The sequence below is a fragment of the Tiliqua scincoides genome, chromosome 2 (genome assembly GCF_035046505.1).
Source record: "Tiliqua scincoides isolate rTilSci1 chromosome 2, rTilSci1.hap2, whole genome shotgun sequence".
NCBI lineage: Eukaryota > Metazoa > Chordata > Lepidosauria > Squamata > Scincidae > Tiliqua > Tiliqua scincoides.
In genome coordinates, this window is record NC_089822.1 from 84,263,672 (window position 1) to 84,278,595 (window position 14,924).

At 43.2% G+C, this 14,924-nt stretch overlaps 1 protein-coding gene across 4 annotated transcripts in view; it reads left to right on the forward strand.

Moving 5' to 3' along the window:
- IFT74 (intraflagellar transport 74) overlaps positions 1–14,924 on the forward strand; it is a 56,267-nt gene that overhangs the window by 25,599 nt on the left and 15,744 nt on the right. For all 4 annotated transcript variants that reach the window (XM_066618561.1, XM_066618563.1, XM_066618565.1 and 1 more), the window contains 5 exons: positions 586–724; positions 1,735–1,797; positions 2,854–2,997; positions 4,248–4,288; positions 5,530–5,609. In XM_066618561.1, coding sequence (XP_066474658.1) covers positions 586–724; positions 1,735–1,797; positions 2,854–2,997; positions 4,248–4,288; positions 5,530–5,609 — 467 coding nt within the window. The remainder of the gene's footprint in view (positions 1–585; positions 725–1,734; positions 1,798–2,853; positions 2,998–4,247; positions 4,289–5,529; positions 5,610–14,924) is intronic.

Genomic DNA, 14,924 nt, shown 5'->3' on the forward strand with positions numbered 1-14,924 from the left:
TCAGAACAGCATTACTCTTTGGTTTCTAAAGAGGGGTCTCCCTGATTTTGGAGCTTTCAACTAACATTCCTAGCTGCTTTTCTGGCAGCAGGAAGATTACCCATTTTCCAGTAAATCCCAGTCTGACCAATAAGAAGAGTGAAACAGAAAGCAAGAGAGAAAGGGTCACCATCAGGCACTGTAACTGTTTTGGTCTTCATTCCCTTTCTTCATAGATTCAAACTATAGAGACCAGGTATTAAACATTTGGTTCAGTTTGTGTTTGGGTTCAGCAGTGACTCCACTTGTATGGGTTTGGTTCTGGTTTGGGATAAAGGTTCAGTATCCAATTCAGCATTGAATATTATTTGAGTTTATTTTTATTGTAACTTTCTATTTTAACAGTTTTTAGTGCGCCTATATTTTGCAATCTATGGTCTTAGTTTTTTATTTTATGTTATTTCTGCTCTGTTTTGCTTTCACTTGTTTTAACTGTATTTTGGTATGAAAGTAAACGGTCTATATGCCTGAACGAACCAGAATTTTGAATAAACATAATAATCTTTAATGAATTAGATTTACAAAAGATTTGTACTTGTGATACAGCAAAGAAAAGCAAATTCAAGCTGTAGAAGATGAAATCCATCAGGAAAAGCAGGCAGCTGAAGACATCATCAAAAATATGTCTGAAGAGGATCAAACTAAATATATGGAAACAAAAGTGACAAATGAAAAACTCTTGCAGGTGACCTTTCTTATTTTTAGCTCTGGATTATAGTTTGATGCATTCCTTCATTAAATTTCATTGATTAAATTAAGAGGAACTTTTCAGGTAACTTACATCTAATATAGCAACATTAAAATGAGAAAGAGAACATCATGGACCCTAAAATGACCTGAGAAAATTAGTATCCCCTTTTGTGATAACAAAGTGCCTTTTATTCACACAACAGGCTCTAAGGATTCAAGCCTTTAAAAAGATGATTTTCATCTTTATTTGGCTAATAAGGAAGTTTACAAATGCTTCTCATGAACTGTTGGAACTGAATCATATATGTGTTTGTGTTTGCAATGTAATGACTTAACTTCCTTAAGCTTCCATAGCAAGTCAGTAATAGAGCTGGGAATGGACCATACATTTTATGTATTTATTATATTTATACTTTTAAATTCAGATTCCTTCAAAAATCTTGGGGCAGCATTTTATCCTTTCAGAAACCCTGTAAAGTAAGTTCAACTGAGAGTTCCAAAGGTCACCCAGTGCTCTTCCATAGCCAAATGACAAGTTGAGCCCTAATTTTTACATTCAGATCCAATGTTCTGGTCACTAGACTAGAAGTTCTTGCTTCTCAGTATTTGAAGTAAGAACAGAGCCATAAAGTTATTGAATTAAGAACCTGAAGGGAGGGATTGTAGTTTTGTTTGATGATAGAGCACATGCTTTTCATGCAGACAGTCACAGCCTCAATTTTTAGGTGTCTAGGTAGGACTGAGAAAGACCCTTGCCTGGAACCCTGGAGAACTGCTGTTGCTCAGTCCGCAATCCTGAGGTAGATGAATCAATGGCCCAGTGCAGTGTAAGGCAGTTTCCTAGGCATCTGTGCTTGGTTTCCTCTTCAAAGGCAGAAGATTCCAAAGGAAGACTATTACCCCGTGTAGCTTATTTTTGAACAAGTTCTTTTCCTTGTTCCACTTTCCACACACATAGCTTCTATGTTCGTTAGCTATTCATGTCAACTTTATTTCTTCTGCTAGGAATTATGCGCTTTACAGCAAGAGCTGGATTCTGTGAATATGAAAGAACAAGCTTTAGAAACTGTATGTATATTTGTTCTGTTCTGTGTTAATAATGTGTGAAAAGGGGCTGGACATTTTGATGCCTAATAATAAAGCTTAAGTATTTTTGGCCCAAATTCCATGCAAAATAACCATTGTAGTTGGCAGGCAGGGGCAGATATCAAATCTCAATTAGCTTAGAGTCTTGTTAAATCAATTTTCTTGTCTAGTAGGTGTGATCTGAGGTCGTTTTTGTACCACTGTTATCCCTTATGACCATATTTCTTCAAGGAGATAAAGACAGAAGCTATTTAGGAGAGAGGTGGAGAAGCACCAAAATAGGAAGTGGGAGAGGAAGAAGTAGGCATTTGATGGCTCAGAGAAAAATGTTCACTAGCCCCAATGTAGACCACAGCTCTGGTTTATGGACCAGGAACCTAGTGACTATATTTTTTAACTTTTAAATCTTAGTTTAAAAATATTGAAAAAGAGAATTACTTGCTTCTATTTCTTATGCAAAAGATATTTTAATATCTGAATATTTGAAACACTGTTTGCTTTCCTCTTCAAAATATGCTCCTGTAATAAGGCGAATGCTATTTCAACTCCAATAGTTTCATACATTTTTATATATGTTCATGAGTTTTACAGCTTATGAGCACCTCTTCCAAATGTCTATGTCCTCTGAGTAGAAGATAAAATTACTTCCACAAATAATAAAAAAGACAGGATCAGTCTAAACAATTGGCCTTTCAAGCTCTCTGGAATAAAAAAAAACTTGGTAAATTTATATACCATGAGAAATTTTAAGAAGTTTTTTTTTTCCATTTCAACACTCCAAAAGAAAATTATTGAATAAATAGAATTTTAAATAGAATTTTACATGAATTAGCCTTCACGTAGTTGTTAATGTTCTTACTTCATTTTTCTGACTAGCCCAGAAGTTAATTTTGTCAATGAGCAGTTGGTAGTTTTAACACACAAATACTGATAGTAATTATAATACAAATTGTCTTAAACCAGCTACTCACATTACTTAAAAAATTGTCCTATTTTGTGAATGTAAAAATTTCTACCAATGGCTCTGTCCCTTTTCAGGAAATAGCACACTCCCAGATTAAGCAGGAGGCACTGCAGCTGTATGAAAAGCTGCATCGTCTTGAGGAACATCGGGACCAAATGATTGCAGAGGACAAAAGTATGGGATCTCCTCAGGAGGAGAGGGAGAGATTATTGAAACAGGTAGGAAAACAACCTATCATATTTTTATTTAAAAGTGCTTATTTTCCATACAGCTTTTAAAAGGATGGTTAAAAAGCAAAAACAAAGATCTGTGTTCTAGCCAGAGCTGAACAAACAGCCTGATATTTGTTAATGAGTACCAAACACATTACTCCACGAGGATATAAATTTTAAGTGAGAAAGCCTGGTAGTGTATATTTCTCTTTCGGCTTCTTATTCCAATGATTTTGGGCTCAATCCTAAAGAGTGCATGACGGCTCACCACCGATGCTCACTGTTGCAAATGTGCCATAAGGCTCCATGGCTTCGCAGTCATGTGGACTGCTGGGCAGCGGGGAGGTAGGTGAGGGGAGGCAGGTAGGAGGTGTTCCGGGGCAGGAGGGAGGTGTGCCAGAAGAAGGGAGTAGGGTGGTACCGGTGGCACTTCACTCCATGTCGTACCTCCATGTCAGGTCATCCGCCCAACATGGAGGCTCTAAATTTTACACTGACCCTCGAGTTATTGTAGAATCGAGTAGCCCCATTGCTGCTGCTGCTGCTGCTGCTGCTGCTGATTATTATTATTATTATTATTATTATTATTATTATTATTATTATTATTATTATTAACAACAGTATTTACGTACCGCTTTTCAATGAAAAGTTCACAAAGCGGTTTTACAGAGAAATCAAATAACTAAGAGCACAGTCCTAAGGCAGGTCAAGACGTGGCACAAATCCAAGTAGACCAGAGCAGCAAGAGGCTGCTCTGCACTGCTCGGGAATGGGGTCAGGATCTGGCATAATTGCCAGATCCTGGCCCCACCTCCTGTTCTCTGCACGCCTGCTCCCTTGAACAGCCACCGTTCACCCTTTCCCTGCCCCAAAACGCCTTCTCCCAGCCCTCTGCATGCCCTCCTCAGATCCCGCTTGACCTGGATCCAGCACAATAAGGCTAGTGCAACTCCTTGCACTGGCCTCCCAGAGTCCTGAGCTGACGTAAAGGTACCTCCCCACCCAGTCCTGAGATGAGCAAGCCACCACAGACGCTGGATTCAGCCGCCGTGCACAGAGGTGCACTGGCACAGCTTGCTTGTGAGGAGGCGCAAACGTACTTTATGGCATGTTTGCGACACTCCTGGGCCAGTGCAAGGGACTTGGGCCGGCCCAAGTGCAACTTAAGATTGTGCTGCATGTGATGTGTATTTCATTGTGTTTTACAGAGAGCATGCTTTAGCCATTTTTAACAGCTTTATCTTTTTTTTTTTAAGGTGAAAGAAGACAATCAAGAAATAGCAAGTATGGAGAGACAGTGAGTACTTTTCCATACTGTTCTCTTGGGCCTTGATTCTGCATGCTGGTCTATATCTGAATGCAGCTCTGTAAAACTAATTAAATCATATAATATACTTGTATAATTCAGCTGTCTTTTTATTTGCATAAAGAAACAGAGCTGGAGGTTTGGAATGCCTATCAAACTCTTTTTTGTGTAGCTTACATGGTAGTAAAATGTAAATTGGGACAGCTGATGGAATAGACTAGTTCCTAAAATGCTAAGATTGGATTAGAGACAATGTAAGGCCAAAGGCTTTCCCAGACCTGCCCTGCTGCTACAGTGCACCTCATTCATATCATTCCAGGGAAACGTGGGAGGGAGGTGACCAAGGGAGGATGGCATAATAGAAGTTAACGTATATAGAGGAATTTGGAAGCTTATATATGTTTGCTGTATTGGGGATAATAAAGAAGATAATTCCCTTCACTTGAATAATGATGTATTGCATTTGTGTATAGTATCTGGGTTACTGTGATTACTTGAATTATTAGTTCTACTCTCCTATCTGATTTAGTAGACATTGGTTTCTTTCTTCATCATTTGATGCACAGTGTTATAGGCAGCCCAATCCTATCCTTCCCAGCGCCTGGAGGAACAGTGACACCAAAGTGGTGACTGCTATATTCTGCGGGTGCTGGGAAGCGACCGCTTTTCGTCCCCTTTCCCCAAGGAAAGCCTGAGGCTCTGTAATGGGGCTTCTTGTGTCCATGCTGGCTACATCCATGTCTGCTTGAGAACCTCTGTGTTGGGCTTTTCAGCCTGACACAGAAGATAGGGTCTAGCGGAGGAGGCCTCTGCTGGTCCCAACTCCCCTCCTAGGTCAATTTCTCCACCTGGCCTTCCTGGAATACCTATTCCCCACAGCGCAAGGGCCTTTTAAGATTGGATCCTAAACAGTCATGCATTCTTCTTTTATAAAGTAATCATTATTGTAAACCTGCTCAACAACCAGTAGGGGGACTCATGTGTCAACTTAAAGACCCAAGCTTACTTCTCTGAGATGGTCAACTTTCAATCAAAAATTAAAATATATTGGTAAAACCACACAAAGTTAATTGTGTTTAGAATGCCAAGAAGCCAATATATGTTAGGATGCCCAAAGTTACTGTTGCATTAATTAATTTCTCTACTTTGATTACTTTGATAGTTCCTTCAAGAAGGCCTCTTAAAAGCTGTGCACTTTTAGTTTTCCTCATCAGTTTTTTGCATTTTTGTAGACTGACAGATATAAGAGAAAAGATCAATCACCTTAATGAAGGAATTCGGCAGCTTGACATGGATCTAGAAGAACATCAAGGTGAAGATTGGAATTAAAAATCTGATTTTTCAAAAACTTCTTTAGCTTTTCATGCATATAGTAATCTGTTTTTTCTGTTTGTTTAGGATATCTGGGTTAAGAGTAAAAATTAAGGATGTATGTACCAGAGTTTGCCCTGTCCAGGAGTGTACTGAGGAAATATGCTAGTGACAGGAAGAATTTTTGTTTTTTCTGATCTCAAAGTGTGATCTACCAGTGAGTGCAGATAAATGATAGTTTGTTTTAGACACTGAACAGGGTAGTGTATACTCTATACCCAAACAGGCAGATTCTTCACTAAGTCCTGAATAACAGAAACTAGATTCCCTGGCAAAAGTAAGGGGACATTCCTTACAGAGAATGGGAATGCCCTTGTGCCAGCACAAGGTGGGGTCAGCTGAGCAACAAAGTTTCCTCATGCAGATTCTGTCATCCAAATAATGTATCATAACCATTATTAATAACAAAATCAAACAAATATGCATATTCAGTTTTTATTTTGCAAAATGCATATTGTTCTTGGGATCCAGGTTTTTAGCAACTCAGATGTACTTATATGGTTTAGTGTCTTTCAGAAAGTCTCCAAGACTACCCTGGAGTCTTCTTTCCTTCCTTAGATAAGCTTTTTGCTTCTGGATAGGGTTATGTATGCATATTTGTATTCAAGGTTATTTGCAAAGTGTGAATGTGTACACTTGTGTATCATCAAATGCTGGAATTACATTTAACCTCATGCACAAATAATGTTTGGAAACTGATGATGCCGTCCAGTCATAAAAAGTTTAGTTAGACTATCTAAGAACTATCTTAGACTATCTAAGGAAGATATGGTCTAGGCTTATTTCTAGTACCTACCAATAATTATTTCAGTAAGGAACTTAAATTATGTTGCCTTTGTTTTGTGAGTAGGGTATTCACCCGGACAGACTTGGTGTTGTAGTCAGTGCTCTGTTTTACAGCACAATCCTATGCATGTCTACTTAGAATTAAGCCCCACTGAGTTCAATGGGACTTATTCACAGGTAAGTATGTATAGGTTTGTGCTGTTTGTCTCCTCTTTTTGAACAATGAAAATTCAGTCATTCTGTTTTTATGCATTTTCTTTTTATCTTGCTTTTTCAACATTTTCTTGTATTATTTGGATGGCTACAGATGGTAAGAAATTGATTGCTTTGTTCTAGTTTAGCAATAAGAGCATAGTAGCTTTCACATTAGTAGTTTTTTATGTTTTAAAGCTTACATTTATGACCAGAGTGCTAATTAATTTTGCTTGATGGTATTAAAATTAAAAGGTAGGTACTTGTTTTACTTTACTTCTGAAACAGATCAGTCAGGACTAACACTTATGGCATTGTCCTATATGGAACTATAGATATTTTCAGAAGTAATTTTACAAAAATCATTTGCTGAGTTTTTAAAAAGTTAGCGTCTGGCTGTTTTCAATTCAGACAAGTGTAATGCTTTTGCTAGATCTTCTTTTTGCTAGATCTTAGTTCCCACCCAGTAATCTAGAGGGAGCAATATGCATATCGGTAACTATGGACATTTCCATGAATTCATGTATTGTCCCATTTTCAGTCTTCTGGGCAAGGTAGGGTTTGCTGGCCATCAGTGGCAGCAAGATTCATGCAAGACTGAGCATTAAGTGCTCAGTCAGGTGCTGAGCACCTGTCTGGGAAACATGTAAAGCTGTACAGTTGCATATATCAGATAAAGTCAGCAGTCTGGTTGCCCAGCCTTCCTGGTGTACTTGGGGACACAGAACGGAAATGAATTTACATTCATTTTCTTGTCCTAGAAGGGTTTTGAAAATATACTGCCAGGTGAACATTGAGCCATTGGGTCTAAGCTTTGGTTTGGGCTTGCTACCTTCTCTGTTCCTAATGTCCAACAGTGACCATGGTGTAGTATGTTTCCCCCTCCCCCCGAGCTGAGGGAGGTGGTAAGTGTAGCTGTGACATATTGAGTTCTGTGATTCTACAGGTTTCCTTGTGGGAGGGAGGTGGCATTGTCCCGAGGTATTGTCTCAGGAGGTTCCTCAGAGTGCCCTGTCTTCCTGATCCTAGTTTATGCTGGGCAGGTCCCATGCTGAGATCAGTTGTGGAGATTTCATCTGTTTCTGCTCTGGGAACTAGCAGGTCCTAACACATATGAATAATTTAATAGCCTTATTTTGTCTACATCCTATATAATACCATTACAGATGTCTTTAGGGTGCAATCCTAAACACACTTACTTGAGGATAAGCCCCACTGAACACAGTGGAATTTACTTCTGAGTAAACGTTCATTGGATTAGGTTACTCAAGTAGTATGTGTTTTCTTTGTAGAGAACAGGGATAGTGCTAAGAATATAGTGGCAGCCCAAGAACATGCACGCTCCAGTATCCGTGAGGGTTCTGTTCCAGAACCCACCCACCCCCGCAGTTAACTGAAACCACATATATCGCTGAACGCCCCCCCACCTGCCAGATGGCTCAGACTGAACCTCTCAACGAAGAAGTCACTTCTGATTTTTTCATAAAACCAGAAGTGACATCCATGGCCTCTGCTGGGCTCAGAGGACCCTTCAGAGGGGAGCAAAGCTCCCTTTGCCTCCAGAGGGGGTGTGGAAGGGGGACTGATCCGCAGATAACTGAATCCACAGATACGGGAGCCCCCCAGAACTATGAAGCTAGCTGTATATTCCCAACAGGACTTTAGAGCAGTGGTTTTCAGACAGCAAATCTCCAGTCTACAGGACATGATCTGCTAGCACTAATTCAGCAGTTCAGCACTGCGATCCATCTCATTGCGAAGTCTTCAACCCACTTTCAGCCTCTGTGGGCCTCAGAATGTCCGGTGGAAGGGACTGAAAACAAACCGGAAGTTGCATTTGCAAACTAGAAATTGCTTCCATTTGCTTCCATGGGGCATTTAGAGACCCATGGACGCCAATACAGTGGGGACCATGGGCCCAGTGCAACCTGGAAGAAGGCTTCGTGGCCTCCCAAGTAGACATTGTGGTGCTGCAGGAAGCATCGCAACAGGCCCACTGCTCATGGGGTCGTGACCCACAGTTTGGGAAATGCCATTCTAATTTTTAAAATAAATACCTGCAAAATCTCACTGGCATGTATTTTGGCCCACCAATCCCTCCTTATAGGCAATTATATTACCATTCTGCCAAAACACATGGTGTTAAAGTCCTGTTGTAAGATTCTGTCACTATATATAGTTTTGAACAATTTGCAATGAAAGTTGTTTCAAAGATTCTCAGTGGCAGTCCTGGGGGGGGCATGCCAGGGAGGACAAAAGCCCCAGGTGCTGCCTCTGCCACCTCTGCCAGCTCTCTGGAGCCATTCCTCAGGCAGGCAAAGTCCTGCACTGTATCTGCAGGTGCTCTGCAAGTCTTCTGAGGCCTCCAGAGCACCCTTAAACAGTACTTCTGGTTTTTGTTGGGAAACTGGAAGTACTGCTTAACATAAGAACATAAGAACAGCCCCACTGGATCAGGCCATAGGCCCATCTAGTCCAGCTTCCTGTATCTCACAGTGGCCCACCAAATGCCCCAGGGAGCACACCAGATAACAAGAGACCTCATCCTGGTGCCCTCCCTTGCATCGGGCAGGGACGATCAGGCTTTGTCCCAACCTCAGGCATGCAGCTCCTCGGCTGCCCGGGTGGGAAGTCTCGGGACTGGAGGACGTCATCCTGGAGAGGAGGGAAACAATCCCCTAGGGGGGATCCCTTCTCCAGGGGATGGGCCCGTATCCGAGCGCACTCGGGATACTCCTCGGCGGGAGGGGGGTCGGGGGCTTCTTGTAGTGGGGGATTCGATTATTAGAAACATAGAGAGGGGGGTTTGCGACGGATGTGAGGACCGCATGGTGACTTGCCTGCCTGGTGCGAAGGTTGCGGACATCACTTCTCGTCTAGACAGGCTGGTAGACAGTGCTGGGGGAGAGGTAGCGGCCGTGGTGCATGTCGGCACCAACGATGTGGGCAAGTGTAGCTGGGAGGTCCTGGAGGCCAAATTTAGGCTTTTAGGCAGGAAGCTGAAAGCCAGGACCTCAAAGGTAGCGTTCTCTGAAGTGCTACCTGTTCCACGCGCAGGGCCAGCTAGGCAGGCGGAGATCAGGGGTCTCAATGCGTGGATGAGACGGTGGTGTAGGGAGGAGGGGTTTAGATTCGTTAGGCACTGGGGAACGTTTTGGGACAAGCAGGGCCTGTACAAGAGGGACGGGCTCCATTTGAACCAGAATGGAACCAGACTGCTGGCGCATAACATTAAAAAGGTGGCAGAGCAGCTTTTAAACTGATCCCTGGGGGAAGGCCGACAGGAGCCGAGGGGCATCCGGTTCAGGACTCCTCATCCCTATGGGATGAGGATGGGGAGGTTATAGAACAACAAGACAAAGGCAGGGTAGGAGAAGAAATTGGGAAAGTTAGGGAGATGGGATGTGATAGACGGTTTGGCACAATGAGAGGATGCGGGGACAAAGGAGCGAATAAGCAGCCCATCCTGGGGCATTCCGTGTATAAATGCTTTTATGTGAATGCCCGAAGTCTACGAGCAAAGGTGGGAGAACTGGAATGTCTGGTGACAAGGGAAAATATTGACATAGTGGGCATAACGGAAACCTGGTGGAATGCGGAGAATCAGTGGGATACCGCAATCCCGGGCTATAAACTCTACAGGAGGGACAGGCAGGGGCGTGTTGGAGGTGGGGTGGCCCTTTATGTTAAGGAAGGGATAGAATCCAGCAAAGTAGAGATTGAAGGTGGGTCCGACTCCACCGTAGAATCTCTGTGGGTTAAATTACCAGGCTTGTGCAGCGATGTAATACTGGGGGCGTGCTATCGTCCTCCAGACCAGAAATCTGATGGGGACCTTGAAATGAGGAAACAGATCAGGGAGGTGACAAGGAAGGACAGGGTTGTAATCATGGGGGACTTCAATTATCCTCATATTGACTGGGTCAATTTGTGTTCTGGTCACGATAAGGAAACCGGATTTCTTGACGTGCTGAATGACTGTGGCTTAGATCAGCTACTCACGGAGCCCACCAGAGGACAGGTGACTCTGGATTTAATTTTGTGCGGTACGCAGGACCTGGTTAGAGATGTAAACGTTACTGAGCCATTGGGGAACAGTGATCATGCTGCGATCCGTTTTGACGTGCACGTTGGGGGAAGAATACCAGGCAAATCTCTAACAAAAACCCTTGACTTCCGACGGGCGGACTTCCCTCAAATGAGGAGGCTGGTTAGAAGGAGGTTGAAAGGGAGGGTAAAAAGAGTTCAGTCTCTCCAGAATGCATGGAGGCTGCTTAAAACAACAGTAATAGAGGCCCAGCAGAGGTGTATACCGCAAAGAAAGAAGGGTTCCACTAAATCCAGGAGAGTGCCCGCATGGCTAACCAGCCAAGTTAGAGAGGCTGTGAAGGGCAAGGAAGCTTCCTTCCGTAAATGGAAGTCTTGCCCTAATGAAGAGAATAAAAAGGAACATAAACTGTGGCAAAAGAAATGTAAGAAGGTGATAGGGGAGGCCAAGCGAGACTATGAGGAACGCGTGGCCAGCAACATTAAGGGGAATAATAAAAGCTTCTTCAAATATGTTAGAAGCAGGAAACCCGCCAGAGAATCGGTTGGCCCTCTGGATGGTGAGGGAGGGAAAGGGGAGATAAAAGGAGACTTAGAGATGGCAGAGAAATTAAATGAGTTCTTTGCATCTGTCTTCACGGCAGAAGACCTCGGGCAGATACCGCTACCCGAACGGCCCCTCCTAACCGAGGAGTTAAGTCAGATAGAGGTTAAAAGAGAAGATGTTTCAGACCTCATTGATAAATTAAAGATCAATAAGTCACCGGGCCCTGATGGCATACACCCAAGGGTTATTAAGGAATTGAAGAATGAAGTTGCAGATCTCTTGACTAAGGTATGCAACTTGTCCCTCAAAATGGCCATGGTGCCAGAAGATTGGAGGATAGCAAATGTCACGCCTATTTTTAAAAAGGGAAAGAGGGGGGACCCGGGAAACTATAGGCCGGTCAGCCTAACATCCATACCGGGTAAGATGGTGGAATGCCTCATCAAAGATAGGATCTCAAAACACATAGACGAACAGGCCTTGCTGAGGGAGAGTCAGCATGGCTTCTGTAAGGGTAGGTCTTGCCTCACGAACCTTATAGAATTCTTTGAAAAGGTCAACAGGCATGTGGATGCGGGAGAACCCGTGGACATTATATATCTGGACTTTCAGAAGGCGTTTGACACGGTCCCTCACCAAAGGCTACTGAAAAAACTCCACAGTCAGGGAATTAGAGGACAGGTCCTCTCGTGGATTGAGAACTGGTTGGAGGCCAGGAAGCAGAGAGTGGGTGTCAATGGGCAATTTTCACAATGGAGAGAGGTAAAAAGCGGTGTGCCCCAAGGATCTGTCCTGGGACCGGTGCTTTTCAACCTCTTCATAAATGACCTGGAGACAGGGTTGAGCAGTGAAGTGGCTAAGTTTGCAGACGACACCAAACTTTTCCGAGTGGTGAAGACCAGAAGTGATTGTGAGGAGCTCCAGAAGGATCTCTCCAGACTGGCAGAATGCGCAGCAAAATGGCAGATGCGCTTCAATGTCAGTAAGTGTAAAGTCATGCACATTGGGGCAAAAAATCAAAACTTTAGATATAGGCTGATGGGTTCTGAGCTGTCTGTGACAGATCAGGAGAGAGATCTTGGGGTGGTGGTGGACAGGTCGATGAAAGTATCGACCCAATGTGCGGCAGCAGTGAAGAAGGCCAATTCTATGCTTGGGATCATTAGGAAGGGTATTGAGAACAAAACGGCTAGTATTATAATGCCGTTGTACAAATCTATGGTAAGGCCACACCTGGAGTATTGTGTCCAGTTCTGGTTGCCGCATCTCAAAAAAGACATAGTGGAAATGGAAAAGGTGCAAAAGAGAGCAACTAAGATGATTACGGGGCTGGGGCACCTTCCTTATGAGGAAAGGCTACAGCGTTTGGGCCTCTTCAGCCTAGAAAAGAGACGCCTGAGGGGGAACATGATTGAGACATACAAAATTATGCAGGGGATGGACAGAGTGGATAGGGAGATGCTCTTTACATTCTCACATAATACCAGAACCAGGGGACATCCACTAAAATTGAGTGTTGGGCGGGTTAGGACAGACAAAAGAAAATATTTCTTTACTCAGCGCGTGGTCGGTCTGTGGAACTCCTTGCCACAGGATGTGGTGCTGGCGTCTAGCCTAGATGCCTTTAAAAGGGGACTGGACATGTTTCTGGAGGAAAAATTCATTATGGGGTACATACCATGATGTGTATGTGCAACCTCCTGATTTTAGAAATGGGTTATGTCAGAATGCCCATAAGAACATAAGAACAGCCCCACTGGATCAGGCCATAGGCCCATCTAGTCCAGCTTCCTGTATCTCACAGCGGCCCACCAAATGCCCCAGGGAGCACACCAGATAACAAGAGACCTCATCCTGGTGCTCTCCCCTACATCTGGCATTCTGACTTAACCCATTCCTAAAATCAGGAGGTTGCGCATACACATCATGGCTTGTACCCCATAATGGATTTTTCCTCCAGAAACTCATCCAATCCCCTTTTAAAGGCGTCTAGGCTAGACGCCAGCACCACATCCTGTGGCAAGGAGTTCCACAGACCGACCACGCGCTGAGTAAAGAAATATTTTCTTTTGTCTGTCCTAACCCGCCCAACACTCAATTTTAGTGGATGTCCCCTGGTTCTGGTATTATGTGAGAGTGTAAAGAGCATCTCCCTATCCACTCTGTCCATCCCCTGCATAATTTTGTATGTCTCAATCATGTCCCCCCTCAAGCATCTCTTTTCTAGGCTGAAGAGGCCCAAACGCCGTAGCCTTTCCTCATAAGGAAGGTGCCCCAGCCCCGTAATCATCTTAGTCGCTCTCTTTTGCACCTTTTCCATTTCCACTATGTCTTTTTTGAGATGCGGCGACCAGAACTGGACACAATACTCCAGGTGTGGCCTTACCATAGATTTGTACAACGGCATTATAATACTAGCCGTTTTGTTCTCAATACCCTTCCTAATGATCCCAAGCATAGAATTGGCCTTCTTCACTGCTGCCGCACATTGGGTCGATACTTTCATCGACCTGTCCACCACCACCCCAAGATCTCTCTCCTGATCTGTCACAGACAGCTCAGAACCCATCAGCCTATATCTAAAGTTTTGATTTTTTGCCCCAATGTGCATGACTTTACACTTACTGACATTGAAGCGCATCTGCCATTTTGCTGCGCATTCTGCCAGTCTGGAGAGATCCTTCTGGAGCTCCTCACAATCACTTCTGGTCTTCACCACTCGGAAAAGTTTGGTGTCATCTGCAAACTTAGCCACTTCACTGCTCAACCCTGTCTCCAAGTCATTTATAAAGAGGTTGAAAAGCACCGGTCCCAGGACAGATCCTTGGGGCACACCGCTTTTCACCTCTCTCCATTGTGAAAATTGCCCATTGACACCCACTCTCCTGACAACGGAACTCCTGAGGCACCAGAAGGCTTTTGGAGTGCCTAGGACATTGTGTGAGGCTCCCTAGGCTGGGTAAGTACCCTGGGGAGTCGTGTGTTGCAGGACGGGGTGGCATGTTGTGGTCCTGGGCCCAGGGGCAACACAGGGGACAGGTCTGCAACTCAATTGGTATTTTATACTAGTACTTAGAAATGTATCCATGGTCACCTTAAAAGTAGGTTGAATTTTTCAAAACTAATGCTGCAAAGTTTTTCTATATCTTGAAAGGGAGAGTCAGCCAGGAACAGGATCACAGCTGCAAGGCAACTCAAGGAAAATCATTGTCTCTTGGGCCCAATGTACATGTTTATATTTTATATCTGGTAGATATAAAGGAAAGCAGAGGGGATGTTGATATAATAGGGGAAAGAGAGGGTGGGATTCTGATGTATCTATATTTAGCTACAATGCTCAGAGATTACCACCATTATCTATTTTGTTAACTTTTTAAAGGATTAAATCTGCCATGTTCCTTAGTATCGGTGTTCCAACTATCAAAAACCACATTAAACTGTATTAAAATACATAAAAACATATATAAAACATTCCATTACTCCCAACCAGTAAGCATCTATTTCATTGCAAAAAAAGTATACGTATGTTAAAATTTGAAAATATAAATGTAAATTTTATTGTTGGAATTTTGTAAGCTGTCTTGGGCATTTGCTCCGGCATGGGAAAGGCAAGATGTAAATTTTTAAATAAATTAATAACTTCATTCAAAAGATGCCCACTCAGAAGATATTGTTAGCAGTGTA